This window comes from Erpetoichthys calabaricus, chromosome 6 (genome assembly GCF_900747795.2).
Source record: "Erpetoichthys calabaricus chromosome 6, fErpCal1.3, whole genome shotgun sequence".
NCBI lineage: Eukaryota > Metazoa > Chordata > Cladistia > Polypteriformes > Polypteridae > Erpetoichthys > Erpetoichthys calabaricus.
Genome location: NC_041399.2, coordinates 205,258,916 through 205,279,777, shown reverse-complemented (window position 1 = coordinate 205,279,777; position 20,862 = coordinate 205,258,916). Strand labels below are relative to the sequence as shown.

Genomic DNA, 20,862 nt, shown 5'->3' with positions numbered 1-20,862 from the left:
CCATATTTAGTTCATTTTCAAATTTCGTAATAAAAATATATTTTTACTACCTTCTTAAGGTATTTCGTTGTAACTTTATAAGTTTCTTTTCTCAGATTCTCTTGATGAAAATAACCCAAATGTAACGAGGAAACGAGTGTTTGCTGCCTGTGTGCAGCTTGTTCAGTTGCGATGGTTGGCTGAGGACGACGACACTCTTACCGTTTTGGTCTCCAGCCACGCGGCTGTGCAGTTCTGGATCAGCACTACAACATACAGCGACTGTCGACAAAGGGTGTTGTTACTACTTGCCACGGCCCACTTTTTCTCTAACTGCCTGTATTAAATAATAATAATATTTCTCTGTTGTCTGTATTAAATAAATATTTTCAAATGATTTCACTTTTACTGAATGTTTTTTTAGCTTGCATTAAATAATTTTCAAATGATTTTACTTTTGTTTTCCTCATAACCCATTAAAATCCTTGCTTTATGTTTTTAACTTTTGTCTCTACTTTTATATAATATATTGGTCTGGGTGTGTAGGGGCCATGTATAAATTTTTATATATAGTAATATAGAGAGAGATTTTAAGAGTGTCCAGTATTTCTAATTTTCTAATCTGGCAAACTTAGCTATGCATGACATCAAGTATCTCACTACTTGGTCATAACTTTTTTTTCATAATGTGTCACTTTAAACAAAGTCACTATCTTTGACTTTAATATTATGTCACTTTAGTGATTTTTATTATGTGCCACCTGTCACTTTGGTGGTAATGTTATCTGCACTATTCCCACTGCACTGGCATTATTGGATGCACCATCTACATTACCTCTTTTGGACTGAAAGATTACAACCCCAATTTACTTACTTAATGTTATTTGTATCGTCTGTACTTACATGTTTGTATCTAACTTTGTAACATAAACAGCGTTTTAAATAAATTTTACTCTTTGGAAAACGTCACCAAAGCGACAGTTCCGAGATGCTGCATTATTTAATTATTCAATTCGGTTTCACGGAGCATCACGGTCCATTTTTTTCTCGATGAAAACTCAACCAAAGTAATTAGTAAGGAAACGCGACTCACCAGGTTTAATGTCACACGTAAGCTGCACTCCTGCAGAGGCGCCTCCGAGCTCGACTGGCGGATACCCAAAGTCTGGAATCTCTCCGAGAAACTGAGCAGCCCTGTCCGGCAGGTGCACCACAGTGGGCTGCGACTGCAGGGCATCAGTGGGACATCCTTCTCCAAAACACGGGTGTGGCCGTGGCCGGGGCTTCAGCCGGATCTTCAGAGGCAGTTTACATTCGATGCCCCGACAGTCCCTGGTCTCGTTGGCGGCCTGCCTGACTGCTGCGCCACAATCCGCTCCGCTGCACGCGGTCACCGGGTGATTGGCTGTGTGGCTACCGCTTGAATCGGTGAGAATGCCCGCTTGTGGGTTCAAAACGGCGTTGGGATCAACGCCGCTTCTGGAGTTAAAACCGTGCTGTCCATTGTGCTGACTCGGGAAGAAGTGCGTGTTCCTGCCCTGAACTCCTGAGCTCAGCGGCCGCACCGGTCTGGCTGAGCGCGCCGGGCAATGGGTGCCTAGGCACGGCCGGGAATCGTCCGCATCCGTCGAGCTGTAGCAGTGGGCACCTCTGCAGCCCTCGGGCGAGACCCCGTGTTGTCCAAATACCGGGACGAGCCAGAGCCAGAGCCATGGGGAGAGCCGCCGCAGCAGCATACCGGGCAACACCAATGCGGGATCTGGAACCAACAAGAGACTGAGTGATAATACCAAAGAAAGAAAGAAAGAAAGAAAGAAAGAAAGAAAGAAAGAAAGAAAGAAAGAAAGAAAGAAAGAAAGAAAGAAAGAAAGAAAGAACAGAGTAGTAATGCAAAAGAAAGAAAACAGCAATAATAAGAAAGAAAGAAAGAAAGAAAGAAAGAAAGAAAGAAAGAAAGAAAGAAAGAAAGAAAGAAAACAGCAATAATAAGAAAGAAAGAAAGAAAGAAAGAAAGAAAGAAAGAAAGAAAGAAAGAAAGAAAGAAAGAACAGAGAAGTAATGCAAAAGAAAGAAAACAGCAATAATAAGAAAGAAAGAAAGAAAGAAAGAAAGAAAGAAAGAAAGAAAGAAAGAAAGAAAACAACAATAATAAGAAAGGAAGAAAATAGCAATAATAAGAAAGAAAGAAAGAAAGAAAGAAAGAAAGAAAACAGCAATAATAAGAAAGAAAGAAAGAAAGAAAGAAAGAAAGAAAGAAAGAAAGAAAGAAAGAAAGAAAGAAAGAAAGAAAGAAAGAAAGAAAGAAAACAGCAATAATAAGAAAGAAAGAAAACAGCAATAATAAGAAAGAAAGAGAAAGAAAACAGCAATAATAAGAAAGAAAGAAAGAAAGAAAGAAAGAAAGAAAGAAAGAAAGAAAGAAAGAAAACAGCAATAATAAGAAAGAAAGAAAGAAAGAAAACCAGCAATAATACAAAAGAAAGAAAGAAATAAACCTTTTTGAGTTTTGAATTGAACTGTATTAATCAATAAACAACAAACAATTTACATTATCAAAAGTAATGAAAGCAAACAAAAAATAACTCAACCCCAAAAAGAAAACAATACCTAATTTAAATTTCAAATAAGAAAAATCAATTATACTCCGGTTTACAGATTGCCTCATAAACACATCATCTTTTCACAAAAGAATTCACATTTGCAGTCATTTTGTCGAATTTATATTCTAAATAAACTCGGGCTTTCACAAGTCCATGAAATATCCTCTTCATGTCACATGGCCTGTTTGACTTGACGTTCTCTTCTCTTGATTTATGATAATGGCCAACTTGGCTTCTCCAACAAGGAAATTTCCAATGTGACATTAATTTTGATTATTCTTATTTCCGGTAAAACCATAAATAAATCCACAATCGTTAATAGGTAAGTTAAGAACATTTAAAAGTGGTTGAAGCCTAATACAGAAAATTAAGAAAGAAAGAAAGAAAGAAAGAAAGAAAGAAAGAAAGAAAGAAAGAAAGAAAGAAAGAAAGAAAGAAAGAAAGAAAGAAACAAACAAACAAACAAACAAACAAACAAACAAAGAACAGAGCTCAATTGCTGATTTGGGACAGTGCAATATAAAGGAAAAAGTTGTAAGCAAGAGCTGTTGTTTAATTGTGGTGTCCTAAATAGCTAAAAGTTTCCGTAAAAATTTCAAACTTTCTCTGCAGGAAAAAAATCACTAAACAAGTGGAAAGGCTGAAAAAGCAAGACAAACAAGGGAAATAAATAACAATTGAGTAAGAATGATTATATGGCAAAAAATAATCAAAATAGAATTTGTGTTGGATTGTAGCCAGTTCAGAGATAGTTTTTGACTTAATGCCTGGTCAGGCTTATGTCCCAGAGACCCTGTTTTGGATTAAGCTGTTTTGAACATGTTATGTTACCATCCTTTCATCCATCTTCACAACCTGCTTATCCAGGAAAGGGTTGCACATCAAAATCACCGGACACAAGGCAGGAACAACACCTGGACGGGGGGTTGCAGTCCATCATTCTGTTACCTTATTTTAGAGTTGGACATACACTCTTACAAATAACGGTCTATACATTTGCATTTTACTGGGCTGTGTAGTTCTCATTTCCTCCCACAGTCCAAAGACATGCAGGTTAGGTGGATTGGCGATTCTAAATTGTCCCTGGTGTGTGCTTTGGTGTGTGGGTGTGTGTGTGTGTGTGTGCCCTGTGGTGGGCTGGCGCCCTGCGCAGGGTTTGTTTCCTGCCTTGCGCCCTGTGTTGGCTGGGATTGGCTCTGGCAGACCCCTGTGACCCTGTAGTTAGGATATAGCGGGTTGCATAATGGATGGATGGATGGATGTGTAGTTCTCATAGAACCATCACTTGATAAAGGACCATTTCATTCTGGGAAGAGTTCTTGGCATATGACATTGGATCTTTGGGCTTTGAAAGGGTTCCCAATATATGGACAAAACAGAAATCTTGAATGTATAGTAGACAACCTAGAAAGATACAACAGATCAAGCAACCCTGAAGTTAGCCTGTGGTATTGCATGCAGTGAGAGTCTCTTTTAGATAGATAGATAGATAGATAGATAGATAGATAGATAGATAGATAGATAGATAGATAGATAGATAGATAGATAGATAGATAGATAGATAGATAGATAGATAGATAGATAGATAGATAGATAGATAGATAGATAGATAGATAGATAGATAGATAGATAGATAGATAGATAGCAGAAGCTCTTTAAATAAATAAATCAACCAATAACACACACCACAATGACTAAAAAGGAAGACATTTTAAAATGAAAGCAAAACGTCTGACTTGGTAGTCCTAGTCCCGGTAATTCCTCTCCTTGTCTACTCCACCCAGGGGGTCCAGAGTGTGTCCAAAATATGAGCCTGCCCTTTAGCAGCCCCTTACACCACAGCATTCAAAATCCCACTGGCCACCCCAGACTTGTAGAAGATGTAAAGATGTCACTACCCAAACTAAAGGAACACAGTCTACTAAGAAAGAAGAGTCTGCTCTGCCCTTTCTTCTACAATTCCTCTTTGTTACGCAACCCATTCAACCTGTCACTAATGTGGACCCCCAAGTACTTTAAGGAGAGCACCACCTCATCATCCACTCCCTGAGCAGTGACTAGAAGTGGAGGCTCGTTGGTGCAGTGAAAGTCAATAAGCAGATCCTTGGCTTTGCTGATGTTAATCTGCAGACAATTCACAAAGTTCTCCCCCTGATTCCTCTCCTCTGTCTCATCCCCCTTTTCAATGCACCCCATAAGTGCAGAATCATCTGAGAATTTCTGCCAGTGCCCTGACCTGCTGTTATATTTATAGCCTGAGGTGAAGTGAACAGCAGACAGGTCTGTTCCTTGTGGTGTTCCAGTGTTGCTCACACAGTCCTTGAGTTCAGAGGTCTGTCCAGATAGATGGCCCATTATGTGGACACCATGTCATCCACCTGCATATCTCTGAGTTTACCCCTTAACAGGGATGGCTGAATGGTACTGAAGGCACTGGAGAAATCAAAACCCATACTCCTCACACTGCTGCCAGCTTTGTTCTGGTGACAATGAATCTTGTGGAGCAGACAGATAATTGCATCTTCCACTCCAATTTTTGTCCAATAAGCAAACGTCAGTGGGTCCAGGTGGTCCAACACAAGAGGACTCATATATTTCAGGACCAGCCTCTCAAAGGAACTCACTAATATTTCACAAATATGTTACAATCTATTCATGGCTATTCATGTCACCTGTTACAGATCTTAACAGATAACAGTTCTTTCTGGAACCTTCATGTGGATGGTTTGTTTTGGAACCAAAGATGGTTCCCCTATGGCATCACTCTAATAAGCCACTTTGGCTCCTTTATTTTTGAGAGTGTACAGTACTGATGAAGTTCATAACGACTTTCAGCGTTGTCAATATTGTAAAGGCATGAGCGAGACCTGACGCATACTGTAACATAAATAGCGTTTTAAATAAACGTGGCTCTATGGAAAACGTCACCAGAGCGACAATTCAGATTTGCCGCATCATTTAAACGGGCTTCACAGAATGTCACCTCTCCGCTCCCGCAGCATCCGCAGCAGCTCTGAACGGGACGCCAGTCCAGTGACTCGCACACAGTTAATGAAGTCGTGCACGTAATGGAGTGTCAAACGAAACTTCAGGACATACATGAGAATGTCATGTTCGCTGAAGTCCCGAGCCCACTTTCTGCGCCATTGCCAGTCACCCCCGAATCCCAGTTTCCTTGCGGATGGCATTTAGCATCAATAAGATGTCAGAAACAGTTAACAGTATAATAAAAGAGAAAAATAACGTCCAAGGCGCTATATATGTCAAATCAATCGGACACTAGAAAGTCTGCTGCTTTTTATTCCCGAAAAAATAAAACCTTGTGATTTTTTTTTGTTAAATATTAATAAGATTTAACGCATGCATTCCATACTCAGGCAGACATACGGTACACAGACGCGCCAGCTGCTCCAAGTAATTTTATTCTGAACAGCACCGATGATGTCTTTTGAAATAAAAATATCAAAAGTTACCTTTCAAGTGTCCGAAAAGAGACGGCAGAAGTTCACGGACAGATGCATGGAAAGCAAAGCTGAAAGGAGCAGAAACCGCGTCTGCTTATCTGAACTTCTTCATGCGTTTGAATGTTTTGCAGTTTGGCACTGCGCTCTCGGTTTTTTTTCCCCAGCGATCTCGTCTGACCTCCTCTGAAGTTTTGGGGGGATTGTTGTGCACGGCATTCCAAAGGCGTTCAATTAGAATCAGGTTTCTCAGCGGCTCCCAAAACTTAACCCTTTCTTAGCACTAGTTGCTGCATTGTGCCATAACCATGGTGGAGTTTTTCCTTTTTAGACTTCTGTTTGTTTTAAGGGGTTGTTTTGTTTTTATTCTGGTTGTCAATTCCTTTTTTTGGCCCCCACGCCCAACACCCCACCTCACCCCCCTACTTCTTAGAATCACAACTGAAACACAACTCTATCCTTGCTCACTATCAGATTGAAGTTTTCCGTTAGGGTGGTGCAGTGGTGGCGCCCCAGCTTCGCAGTGAAGGAGACCGCGGTGCGCGTCCGGCATGGGTGATCCCTGCTTGTGGGGGTTTTCTCCCAAAGACACGTGAGGAGCCCTTCAGAGCCACAGTACGTGAGTTACGTGGTTAGCTACGCTAAATTGTCACTACAATCCAAAAATAAAGATGTCAAAGTGATTCTTCATAGTCAAGCCAGCTTTATTTAAACAGCGCATTTCACACAACCGCAAGTTGACCAAAGTGCTTTACAACAAAAACACCGCTTCCAAAAGCTAGAAGGTGACAAATACACACGAAAAAATAAATGACTAAAAAACTATACAAAGTATTAATACATAAACATCTTTCAAAAATTAAGAATAAGCTCTTTCTTATGAGTTATGCCAGCTTATAAAAAATATTTTTCTAATTGAGATTTAAATGTAGGCCCAAACGTGTTGTGAGGGTCTGCTGGGAACGTCTGGCAGAGCCCCCTGTCAGAAGTAGCTTCAACTCCCACCTCCGGCAGAACTTCGACCATGTCCCGAGGGAGGTGGGGGACATTGAGTCCGAATGGGCCATGTTCCGTGCCTCTATTGTTGAGGCAGCTGACCGGAGCTGTGGCCGTAAGGTGGTCGGTGCCTGTCGTGGCGGCAATCCCCGAACCCGCTGGTGGACACCGGCGGTGAAGGATGCCGTCAAGCTGAAGAAGGAGTCCTACAGGACCCTTTTGTCCTGTGGGACCCCGGAGGCAGCTGATAGGTACCGGCAGGCCAAGCGGAATGCGGCTTTGGTGGTTGCTGAGGCAAAAACTCGGGCGTGGGAGGAGTTTGGGGAGGCCATGGAGAATGACTTTCGGACGGCTTCGAGGAGATTCTGGTCCACCATCCGGCGTCTTAGGAAGGGGAAGCAGTGCAGTGTCAACACTGTATATGGTGGGGATGGTGCGCTGCTGACCTCGACTCGGGACGTTGTGGGTCGGTGGGGGGAATACTTCGAAGACCTCCTCAATCCCATTAACATGCCTTCCAATGAGGAAGCAGAGCCTGGGGACTCAGAGGTGGGCTCCCTCATCTCTGGGACTGAGGTCACCGAGGTGGTCAAAAAACTCCTTGGTGGCAGGGCCCCGGGGGTGGATGAGATACGCCCGGAGTTCCTCAAGGCTCTGGATGTTGTAGGACTGTCTTGGCTGACACGCCTCTGCAACATCGCATGGACATCAGGGACAGTGCCTCTGGATTGGCAGACCGGGGTGGTGGTCCCCCTCTTTAAGAAGGGGGATCGGAGGGTGTGTTCCAACTACAGAGGGATCACACTCCTCAGCCTCCCTGGAAAAGTCTATTCAGGGGTCCTGGAGAGGAGGGTCCGTCGGATAGTCGAGCCTCGGATTCAGGAGGAACAGTGTGGTTTTCGTCCTGGTCGCGGAACAGTGGACCAGCTCTATACCCTTAGCAGGGTCCTGGAGGGTGCATGGGAGTTTGCCCAACCAGTCTACATGTGTTTTGTGGACTTAGAAAAGGCATTCGACCGTGTCCCTCGGGGAATCCTGTGGGGGGTACTCCGAGAGTATGGGGTACCGGCCCCCCTGATAAGGGCTGTTCAGTCCCTGTACGATCGGTGCCAGAGCTTGGTCCGCATTGCCGGCAGTAAGTCGAACCCGTTTCCAGTGAGAGTTGGACTCCGCCAGGGCTGCCCTTTGTCACCGATTCTGTTCATATCTTTTATGGACAGAATTTCTAGGCGCAGCCAGGGTGTTGAGAGGGTCCAGTTTGGTGGGCTCAGGATTGGGTCACTGCTTTTTGCAGATGATGTTGTCCTGTTTGCTTCATCAGGCCGTGATCTTCAGCTCTCTCTGGATCGGTTCGCAGCCGAGTGTGAAGCGGCTGGGATGAGAATCAGCACCTCCAAATCCGAGACTATGGTCCTCAGCCGGAAAAGGGTGGAGTGCCCTCTCAGGGTTGGTAGCGAGATCCTGCCCCAAGTGGAGGAGTTCAAGTATCTCGGGGTCTTGTTCACGAGTGAGGGAAGAATGGAGCGTGAGATCGACAGGCGGATCGGTGCGGCTTCCGCAGTAATGCGGGCATTGCATCGGTCTGTCGTGGTGAAAAAAATTTACCAGTCGATCTATGTTCCTACCCTCACCTATGGTCATGAGCTATGGGTAGTGACCGAAAGAACGAGATCGCGAATACAAGCGGCTGAAATGAGTTTCCTCCGCAGGGTGTCTGGGCTTTCCCTTAAAGATAGGGTGAGAAGCTCAGTCATCCGGGAGGGGCTCAGAGTAGAGCCGCTGCTCCTCCGCATCGAGAGGAGTCAGATGAGGTGGCTCGGGCATCTAATCAGGATGCCTCCTGGACGCCTCCCTGGTGAGGTGTTCCGGGCACGTCCAACCGGGAGGAGGCCCCGGGGAAGACCCAGGACACGCTGGAGGGACTATGTCTCTCGACTGGCCTGGGAACGCCTTGGGATTCTCCCGGAAGAGCTAGAAGAAGTGGCCGGGGAGAGGGAAGTCTGGGCATCTCTGCTCAAGCTGCTGCCCCCGCGACCCGACCTCGGATAAGCGGGAGACAATGGATGGATGGATGGATGTATTAATCAATGGAGCATCTCTTACTACTTATGGCAGAGCCCCGGGCCACAGCTGCAAATCTATCTATCTATCTATCTATCTATCTATCTATCTATCTATCTATCTATCTATCTATCTATCTATCTATCTATCTATCTATCTATCTATCTATCTATCTATCTATCTATCTATCTATCTATCTATCTAATAGTGCCTTTCATATCTATCTATCTATTTATCTATCTATCATATTGTGCTTTTCTCTATCTATCTATGTCGGTCTATCTATTATACAGTTCCTTTCTCTATTTAGCTATCAATTATATAGTGCCTTTCATATCTATCTATCTATCTATCTATCTATCTATCTATCTATCTATCTATCTATCTATCTATCTATCTATCTATCTATCTATCTATCTATTATACAGTGCCTTTCATATCTATCTATCTATCTATCTATCTATCTATCTATCTATCTATCTATCTATCTATCTATCTATCTATCTATCTATCTATCTATCTATCTATCTATCTATCTATCTATAATAATAATAATTCATTACATTTATATAGCACTTTTCTCAGTACTCAAAGTGCATCTATCTATCTATCTATCTATCTATCTATCTATCTATCTATCTATCTATCTATCTATCTATCTATCTATCTATCTATCTATCTATCTATCTATCTATCCATTGTGATACATGTGCATCACAGGACCTTCTCACATGCACTATTGAGGAAAATAATAATCTGCCAGGACAAGAGGAGGAGCTATTGCTAACACTGTCATCATCTTTCCCTAAAGTGCAGAGAAACCGCCCAGTGATGGCAACTAACCCCATCCCTTCCATTTCAGCATCCATAAAATCCTGAGCCTCCCAATAGTAGGTGTCATTACTGGCATGCGCAACCTACTGGGCAGAGCTCCGCTAACAATGTTACCTTTGCTCAATAGCCCAACAAGCCTTATCTATTTATTTTTTGCTACATAATGAGGAGTACACGCCAATTAGTGTCCCTTTTTGTTTTGCCATTTGTGTCCTCAGACAATAAATGGGATGACCCAGTTGGCACCCCAAATTTTATTGCTTCAAAGAACTGTCATTCCTCCACCAGGCCACACTGTCTATTCATCAATCGTATAGTGCCTCTATCTATCTATCTATCTATCTATCTATCTATCTATCTATCTATCTATCTATCTATCTATCTATCTATCTATCTATCTATCTATCTATCTATCTATCTATCTATCTATCTATCTATCTATCTATTCTAAGCACCAAGGTGGATGGACTAGCATCCCAAATGGAAGGAAGGCAGATCCTTGTCCAGCCAGGATGCAGTAAAGGAAGGACAGCATGCCAGGATGCGTATGGTTATTGTTTCCCATCTATCTCTTTCTCTTTTTTATCTCCGCTGAGGTGGTGTAATGGATAGCAAATGCAGTGAGATGGCCAACGGCAAAATAGGAAAAGAGTCTTCCTGGGATGGAGCAGCACTGCAAATGTTTTCTTTGGCCCTTCAAGTCACACCTTCTGTGTTTAATTAGCATTCAGCTGCAGCGGAGATGTTCTCTTCACTGAAATGAAGAATGAATTGCTTATCCCATCTGGGACTGCAATGTGTGCCTCAATTAACACAGGGGCGGCAGTTTGCTTCATAAATGTTACAGTTAAGCTAAGGTTTTGTCCTAAGCTCAAGTAAAGTTTTCTTCAATTTATTATTTATGTTTATCGTAAAATATAATTATGTATATTCTGTTATTGGTATTCTATCTATCTATCTATCTATCTATCTATCTATCTATCTATCTATCTATCTATCTATCTATCTATCTATCAAATACGTGATAAAAGACAATGGTCTCTTTGTCTAGTCCCTCAGAACAATCTGATTGGTCAGTTTGGCTTTGGTGTGATTGGTCAGTTTGGCTTGGGTGACACGATCGAAAAGGAAGTTTGAGTATGAGATGCTTGATCAGGAGTAATGCTGCATTCAACTAAAATTTCTAACCTTCGACTCACATTCCTATTACCAAACTCGGGCCAGGCCTCTCACGTCTGGGTTTGTCTGACTTTAGATTATGACATCAACCCAATGCACTGTGAGCAGTTAAGAACAGTAACGCTTTATAGGTTTAATTTATTTATTAGAACAACTTACTTTAAATGACTCCCCTCAATCCATAATACTGAATATTGAGAAAGTGAGCATTAGCATTACTAGAACGAACAGTAAAGGATTAATTGATGTTAGCTTGATACACACTATTGTTTGTACATTGTGCTAAATGGTTGCTTTGTGAAGTTTTTAAATTGCAGCTTCCATGCAGAAATAGAACAATTTATTGTGGCCAAGACAGTGACATGACAACATACTTTTGGTGCCTTTCTTGCTCATTGGTTTCTTCTTCAATCCCCACTATAGACCTGCTTAGTAAGTTTTTGTTGATGAAACACCACCATTCACGGGATGATCCGTGTTTTCTTTCCTACTGTGGGAATCACTTGTGTGCAGTGATGGCCTCTGACGGTTGTTCAACAAAACGTGAGGTTTTAAGGGTCCCATCATTTTTGTTCATGCCATTTTCATATGTGTTCTTATTTGAAATATTCTGTTCATTCAAAACACTAAAGCAAAGTCTCATTTTTGATAAATTTGAAATAAACAACGATGGGTGCCGATTCCTTTTGTCAGCTTCAAGTTATTTCAGAGACAATTGTGGGTTTTTCTCCTTTATCGTGGAGGGGTCCCAACAAATGTGTCTACGTCTGTAAATGGAGCCAATGGTCTTGGATATTTTGCAGTAATATTAATAGATGTAGGAGGACCGAATAGGCTGAATAGAATAACCTCTGTCTTGGATTTATTTAACTTTTGCTGTCCAAAATGTAATATCCTGAAGGTACTGCAAAAGGAAAGTTATTGAAGCCATCTCACCTCACCAGAACTTGACATGGCTTAGCATGAAATGCAAAAGTTCACCCAACTTATTTAAATCCAATTGAACTTTCCACATTTATGGAGACAGGCCAGTTCTGAGTACCTTCCACCTCACTTTTATCCTCGCTCCTATTCTTTCCATCTTTGGACGAGCTGCTCTTGTGATTAGGTGCAATGGTGTGGTGATCACAGTGCTACCAGCTGAGTATGGAGACATTTTTAATATATGGCACTTTATATTCTCAGAGTCTCTTACATTCTCAGATGTTTAGATGTCGGTAGCCATCAACGTGTTTTGATCCTCTTAACTCACCTTATGACAACTTTCACATTTCTAGCTCATCCAAAGGGCAGTTGATGCTTGCTGACCGCTTGGGTGATGTGATGACAGCAGCATATATTCAATTTAAAAATTCAATTAAGATTTATAGTAGCAAGGCAGGGGTGAAATCTTCATCTTAATGTTGATAATAAGTATAAATTGGTTAATAATTATAAAAAAAGAAGAAGAAAAAAGGAGACCCACCTCCTCCAAAAGAACTTTGGCACAGCACCTAATAATCACTTAACAGCCTGCTAAGCTTTTTCTTAAGAGTTTACAGCCACCTAATTAAAAGTCTTCAAAAGGTTAAATGAAATAATTAGACACCATTATGATCTCTGTGCAGCTAAAGGTAGGGTGGTTTGTTGTTCAAAGGAAGCGAGAATTCCTTTCTCCTTTTTATCTCCGCTGAGGTGGTGTAATGGATAGCAAATGCAGTGAGATGGCCAACGGCAAAATAGGAAAAGAGTCTTCCTGGGATGGAGCAGCACTGAAAATGTTTTCCTTGGCCTTTCAAGTCACACCTTGTGTGTTTAATTAACATTCAGCTGCAGCGGAGATGTTCTCTTCACTGAAATGCAGACCTGCTCATCCCATCTGGGGCTGCAATGTGTGCCTCAAGTAACACAGAGGCGGCAGTTTGCTTCATAATTGTCACAGTTAAGCTAAGGTTTTGTCCAAAGCTCAAGTAAAGTTTTCTTTAATTTCTCATTTGTGTTTATCGTAAAATATAATTCTGTATATTTTGTTATTGGTAATCTATCTATCTATCTATCTATCTATCTATCTATCTATCTATCTATCTATCTATCTATCTATCTATCTATCTATCTATCTATCTATCTATCTATCTATCTATCTATCTATCTATCTATCTATTGTGAGAGATGGCCGGCAGTTTATCCCGGACAGCACCCCCAGGCCGCAAGATGGAGTCCTCCCTGCAGCATGGAGGTGCCCTGGATTCCCGCAGGGCATCGTGGGAGATGGAGTTCTACTTAACAGCCCTGCTGGGTGCCGTGGGTGCCATCGGGTGACGCTGCAGGGAGACACAGGGATTTCTGTTTTCCCTATAGCCCGGAAGTACTCCCAAGTCACGGGGACGGAAGAACTGAAGTACTTCCGGGCTGAAGAAAAATAAGAGTTTTCATCTGACCCGGAAGTGCTATGGAATCACATGGACTGAAGGACACACACACACACACACACACACACACACACACACAGACATAATTCCAAAAATGGTATTTTCAGACTCATTTTCAGAAGGTAGAATTTTTGGACGGTTATAATACTTTCTGTCCGAGAAAGAAAATTGGACTCAGGGAGGTCTAAAACATTGAGATTCATAGAAATCTTGAGGTCGAATTTTTGGATGGTTACAATACTTTCCCTACGAGAAAATAAATCGGACTCAGGAAGGTCTAAAGCGTCGTGATTCATCAAAATCTTAAAAGCAAAATTTTAGATGATTTCAATACTTTCCCTACGAGAAAGTAAATTGGACTCAGGGAGATCTAAAATGTAGAGATTCATCAAAATCTCGAGGTCAAACTTTTGGATGGTTACAATACTTTCCATACGAGAAAGTAAATTGGACTCAGAAAGGTCTAAAGCTTCGTGATTCATCAAAATCTTGAAAGCAAAATTTTAGATGATTTCAATACTTTCCCTACGAAAAAGTAAATTGGACTCAGGGAGATCTAAAACGTAGAGATTCATCAAAATCTCGAGGTCGAACTTTTGGACGGTTACAATACTTTCCCTACGAGAAAGTAAAAAAGGACAGAATAAGAAATGAGACAATCAGAGGTACAACAAAGTGGGAAAGAAATCTAAGAAAGTACAGGAAAGTACAGTACTGTAGATTGAGGTGGTATGGAGATATGATGAGGAGAAACACTACATATGTGGGCAAAAGTGTGATGAGATTAGAAGTACAGTGGAAGGGGAAGTGGAGGTGGATGGATAAAGTGAAAAATGATTTGAAGGGAAAGGGTCTGAATGAGGAGAAGATGTAGGACCGAGCTGTCCTCCATGACCAAGGCCCTTCTATCAGTTACTGGACAACAAACTCTGGGAAGAGTCCTAGTGGTTCCAAACTTCTTCCAATTCACAATTATTATTACACTCTAAACTTAATGGTTTTAAACCTTTGCCCTGATTTATACCTCACCACAACTTGATCATGGAGGTCTACAGAGAGTTCCTTAGACTTCATGGTTTGGTTTTTGTCCTGACATTCAGTGTGAATTGTGAGACCTTCTACAACCAGGTACACATGCGCCTTTATAAATAATGTCCAATCAATTCAGCTGGCCACAGGTGAAGTCCAATCAAGTTCTAGAAACAATTCACAGAGAATTAAAGCAAACAGGATGGACCTGACCGCAATTAGGAGTGCCACATCAAAGGGAATGAGACATTTCAGTTTTTGATTTGTAATAAGTTTGCAAACCTTTCTGAAAACATGTTCACCTTTTGTCATTATGGGTTATTGAGTGTAGATTGGTGGGCGAAACTGGAAAATGTATCCGTTTAAAATTGAATCTACAACACAATATATTGTGCAGACAGTGAAGGGGTCTGAATACTTTCTGAATCCCCTGTAGATGTATCCTTTGTTATGAGTGCAGGTTCATGATTTAGTCAGGTGGGAGCCAAGGCTGATTCATTCTGGTTTCCGCTCTTTTCCTACAGGGCTACATCACCAATGTCAGTGATGAGAGTGTCCATGATGGGCACTACAACAGAGGTCCAGCACCTTTTAACAACTAAACACCCCTCATATAGAACAAGTATTTCTACGGTCAACTATGGAAACTGATGACAAACATCCTTAACTCAAGTACACTGGAAATATATAGGTAAGTAAAATCAATGCTTGTGACAGTGTCAATGTGTCCCCATGGTGGTTGGCCCAGTCAGAAAAGGCTTGTCATTGCAGAAAAGACAGTCAAGTGGAAAAAAATGAAGATGCCACATATATGGTGAAATAGACTATCAGGAACAGACCATCTATAGAAAAGTTATTTTAAGCAGAAGTGTGCAATTGATGTGTGGCAGCCACACGAACTGCAGGAAATGAACTGGCCAAAGAAAAAAAAATGGAAACAACCACAGCTCTTCTCTTTTTACAAACTCTCTTAACAGGAACCTTCTGACGAGAAGTTTAACATGCAGTTGAAAGTGTTTCAAGAGTATCTCAACCTTTGAAAGGGTGAACTGGGTGAGGGTTTACTAACGCCTGGGACCCCCAGAAGGCAGCACACCTTATAAAATAATAACACCAGGTTTGTGTTATGGTGCCACATCTTTTGGTCAGTACCTGAGGTATCTAGAGATCTCAGATGTAGGCCCTAGGCTTTTTCTGGTCTCCTGGTCTGAACGTCACAAGGAGGTGGTATTATGCTTAGTTGGAAAAATGGCCAACAGAGTAACATAGATAGAGATCAGGAGATCAAGAAACAGAAACATGGTCAAGAAGCAAGCCAGGTACCTGAGAACATCACTCAAAATGAGAATCAGAATCAAAAGGGAGTACCTTCTTCTTTGCCTTGAAAAGCTAAACCAATACATAACACTGACAATTGTTTACACAATCTTGGACGAAGTATGGTCCACCATGCCATCTTTTAACCGGACACAATAATAACATCATCACATGTGACTTCCATGAGCATACCGCCCTAGCGACAGGTTGTCGCATCATGGAAACAGCTTAACAAAATGGTGGCACCCATGAGAAAACAAAATAGCGTAGTCAGGGAATTCAAAACATTACTTTAAATAAATAGAACAAAGTAAAATGTAAGAAATTTAGTAAATGAGAGGAGAACATTCAGTCCATCAAGCCCATCTGTTTAGCTAATAGCTAAGCTGTCCCAAAATCTCATCCAGATTCTTTGTAAAGGTTGCCCAGGTTTCTGCTTCAATTCCATTGTCTTGGTAGTTTTTTCCAAAGTCCCAAAACCCTTTGTGTAAAGAAGTGCTTCTAGACTTCAGTCTTAAAAAAACCCCTTAAGTAAAAAGAATGTTGCAGAATCTACTTTATCAGTGAATAACAATTGTCACACATGCGTATCAGTAGATCATCCCCAGGGCTCTTCTGAGGTATGTACCCTGGGTCTAGAGGGTGCACTGGTACAAACCTTATCCTTTTCTGTTCCCTCCACAGTAATGGCATTTGACTCCACCCCTTCTGGTCCCCCAGCTATAAATCCCGCTGCCCCTGGAAGAAGGCATCACTCCATACAGGAACATACTGCAGGATGGAGTTCCTAGCTACCGTGACTAAAGCAGGCCTTGCAAGCTGAGAGAGATTCCTTAACTAAAGGAAAACCCCTGTTGGATTTGCTTTGGTGCTATCGAGCACGCATTTTGTTTGTAAGTTTAATTTAATTAAACGGGGATTACCAGGTTGGCACCCCAATGTTTCTACTTGTCGACCTGCAATTCTTCCATCGATCACAGAATATTAATAAAGGAAATACTAAAGTATTTAAATTCCTTAGCACTCCATACGTGAATTGGAGTTCTGTTTATGACATTATATATCAGCATATATGAGCATAGTGTCACATACGAGAAATCAGGAGCATCCCCAAGACATTGCTGATGTAAGGACACTGACACCAGCATCAAGGGAACAGTTGCTAACAAATGTCACAACAAACTGATGTCATGTCTGCTTTGCGGAGGTCCCACTTCTTCCACCTGTCACACACATGCACATGGGAAGCAGCTAGAAGGACCAAAAAAAGGTAATCCCATGCCAGGCCAGGGGGTGGCGGGGTGCAGTAAATCTTTCTTTTTTATCCCTGCAGACCAGACACAGGAAATTCTGCCTGGTCCCAATGACCTCACTTCCGGTTCCGGCCCCGATGACCTCACTTCCACTAATCTGCCTTAAAAGCAAAACAACTTCCATCCATACATTATCCAACCCACTATATCCTAACTACAGGGTCATGGGGGTCTGCTGGAGCCAATCCCAGCCAACAGAGGGCGCAAGGCAGGAAACAAACCCCAGGAAGGGTGCCAGCCCACTGCAGGCAAGACAACTTCCCACTTTGAATTCAGTTCTGTTTTGGACTCAACCCGTACACTTCTGTGCTACCAAACCTCAATTTTTGCAGCCTTATTCAGGTATACGTTTGGCTGCCCCAAACCTCTTTTTGTGTCAAGGTCTTTCATTTTACACACCCCCCTCAGCGAGAAAACCAGATGGAAGATGAGATTCTCGGAAGACGCCATTCAGATTGAATCCAAAGCTGAAGAATTCAGACTGCCACTATGATGAGAATCCCAAAAATATACACTCACGAAACAAATTATTAGTAACACCTGTACGTCTGCTTGTTCAGTCAATTATCTAATCAGCCAATCATGTGGCAGTAGCACAATGCATAAAATCCTGCAGATACAGGACAGGAGATTCAATTATATTTATTTTTGGTATTTGGTATACTTTATTAATCCCTGAGGGGAAAATGTCTTTTTGCGTGACCTTTGGGGGCCAAAGTGCAGGGTCAGCCATTGTACCACACCCCCTGGAGTGATTTTAAGGTTAAGGGTCTTGCTCAAGGTCTCAACGCAGTAGGACTCTTTCTGGCAGTAATGGGATTTGAACCAGCAACCTTCTAGATACGAGCACAGATCCTTAGCCTCAGAGCCACCACTAATGTTCATATCAAACACCAGAACAGGGACAAAATGAAAATCTCAGTGATCTGGACCATGGCATGATTGTTGGTGCCAGACTGACCGGTTTGAGTATTTCTCTAACTTCTGATCTCCTGCGATCTTCAAAGGGTTTACTCAGAATAGTGGGAAAAACACAAAACATCCCCTGAGCAGCAGTTCTGGGAACAGAAACACCGTCCTGATGTGAGAGGTCAGAGGAGAATGGCCAGACTAGTTTGAGCTGACAGAGAGGCTACGGTAATTCAGTGTTGTGGTGTGACATTTGCATATAAGTTGATAAATATTTTGCATGTCTTCATTTGTAACTTATAACACTAATGTCTATCATTGAACCTAAGAACCCCCCCACGCTTAGGACTGAGTCTCTTTGTAATTTTACGACAGGGTTGGGTGACGTGCCTCAAACCAGTGTGGTAAGTGATTCTCTGTAGGACTCTCTCAGTCAACCCCCACAGGAAAGCCAAAGCTACCTAGCTGGCAAACATCAGCTTGTAGCAGTGCTACGAAATAAGAACTGCATCTCCCAGCAGTCCTGTCAGGGGCTGCTGGGGTCAAAGGTGGTCAAAGGAAGTTAAAAGGAGGGCAGAGGGCAAAAGAAAAAAAATGTTTGTTTTGTTTTGGTGCGTTGTGTGTTGCGTTTATCTGTCGTGCTGCCTGCTGTTATTGGAACTTTAATTAATCATTGTGTCCTGGACTGTATTCGTTTCTTGGGGTCTGGTTCGTCTGTCTACCTGTGTTCTGAGGACTGCGTTTGGATTTCATTTGCTTTCCCGTAAGAAAAGGAGCACTCCTGAACAATCCATCCGACTTCATCCTTTCAGCAACTACCGGTAGGACTGTGTTTTCCTTCACCCTTTCAACCTACAGATCGCTGGACTTAATTTCGTCGCCTCTCATTTTTCATCCTGGTTTGGTTTTCATGGACTTTGCTGTGTGGTGTTTGTGTATATATGTTAAATGTAATATCGCCGAAGGGGTCAGGGGTAGTATTACTGTTTTCATTTAGTTAATTTTGTTTCATTATATTCTTAATTGTTTGCCTTTCCCAGCGTGCTTTATTGGTCTCTGTTGTGAGTGTGTGTGGGTCGATCCAAAGCTGGGGACATTCCTGGGATTTCCTCTGTTAAAATAAATAAATCACCGTCACCTTTGACGGTGTGAATCTCAGCGGCCCCTGACCGCTACAAACTGAACAAATGGTTTTGGGGGCAGGTGTAAAAAATATTGTGTGCCCCATTGGTCTAAAGTTGCCTCAAACCATTAAGCACCATGATGCCCCATTGGCTCTGGGTTTGGACAGAGAATCTATAAATTGGCTTGCTTTACCCCTCCCTCTCTCTCTTACCAACTGATGAAGGAGCATCTCACACACCATGAACTGAAAAGGACAACACAATGAAGAGCACAGCTCGGCGGCCATATTGAGACAGGCATGCGGCCTGGTCTGAAGAGAGCTGACCAAGAATGAGGGCTTAACTAGAGACATTTTAAGTAACTAACAAGTCTGTGTGCTGCCTGAAACAACAAATCAGCATTTATCAGGTTGTTTGGTTGCTAGTGTTCACTTGTACTTTGCTAATTGTTATTATTTATGAATATTATCAATAATACATTATTTAAAGTGTAATTTAACTCCTGCTTGTCTTTTACTACGCCTAATTGCATGAGGTTATAAATGTAGAAGGGAAGATGGGGAGAAGTTACAGTATATACTACAATGCCTTATAAACAGTGGTATATTTGTGAGATTTTAGGCATTCTGACAAAGGCTACACATTAATAATACAAAAGGGGAAAGTAGAGTAATATAATAGTCTACCACGACAAAACATTCAGAAAACAAACTGCGGTGAGCAGAAAAGAATCACAGAATGCACAACACATCAAACCTTGAGGCAGATGGCCGACAACAGTAGAAGAGTACGCTTGGTTCCACTCCTGTCAGACAAGAACAGAAAGCTGAGGTGGCAATGGGCACTGGCTCACCAAAACTGGAGAGTTGAAGACCAGAAAAATGTGGCCTGGTCTGATGAATCTCGATTTCTGTTGCGACACATAGATGGGAGGGTCAGAATTTGGCACCATGAGCATGAATCCATGCATCCAACCTGCCTTGTGTCAACAGCCCAAGCTGGTGGTGGTGGTGGTGTAATGGTGTGGATGAATGTTTACTTGTCACACTTTGGTCTTATTAATACCAATCAATCATCCCTTGAATGTCACGGCCTGTTTGAGTATTGCTGCTGACCATGTGCATCTCTTCATGACCCATATCCTAATGGCTACTTCCACCACGATAATGTGCCATGTCACAAAGCAAAAGTCTTCCGAAACTGGTATCATGAACATGACAATGGAGTCTGATGGCCTTCCCGGTTACTGGATCGGAAATCAAATTGAACACCTCTGGGAAGTGATAGGGCAGGAGACTCACAACATGAAGGTGCACAACAGCGAGGAAAAAATGTGGTGTCTGCAATTTCAACTGTTGGTGCCAGATGGGCTGGTTTGAGTATTTCTGAAACTGCTAATCTAATTGGACTTTTAACACAAAACAGTCTCTAGAGCAGACTCAGAATTATGAGGAAAACATCCAGTAAATGGCAGTTCTGTGGATGGATGTGCTTTGTTGAAGAGAGTGGTCATACTGGTTCAAGCAGGCTGGTAACTCAGATAACAAAACTGTGGTGAGCAGAGAAGCATCTCAGAATGCACAAGATGTTGAACTTTAAGGTGGATGGTTTTCACCAGTAGAAGACCCTGTTGGGTTCCACTCCTGTCAGCC

At 42.1% G+C, this 20,862-nt stretch overlaps 1 protein-coding gene across 1 annotated transcript in view; it reads right to left on the bottom strand.

Annotated features, from left to right (window-relative positions):
* nell3 (NELL (neural EGFL like) family member 3) overlaps positions 1 to 6,233 on the bottom strand; it is a 32,814-nt gene extending 26,581 nt beyond the window's left edge. The window contains exons 1-2 of the mRNA XM_028804363.2: positions 6,053 to 6,233; positions 1,073 to 1,738 (exon numbers count right to left, since the gene is read on the bottom strand). Of these exons, the coding sequence (XP_028660196.1) occupies positions 1,073 to 1,715 (643 nt within the window). The 5' untranslated portion in view covers positions 1,716 to 1,738; positions 6,053 to 6,233. The remainder of the gene's footprint in view (positions 1 to 1,072; positions 1,739 to 6,052) is intronic.
* Positions 6,234 to 20,862: the final 14,629 nt, after the last annotated feature.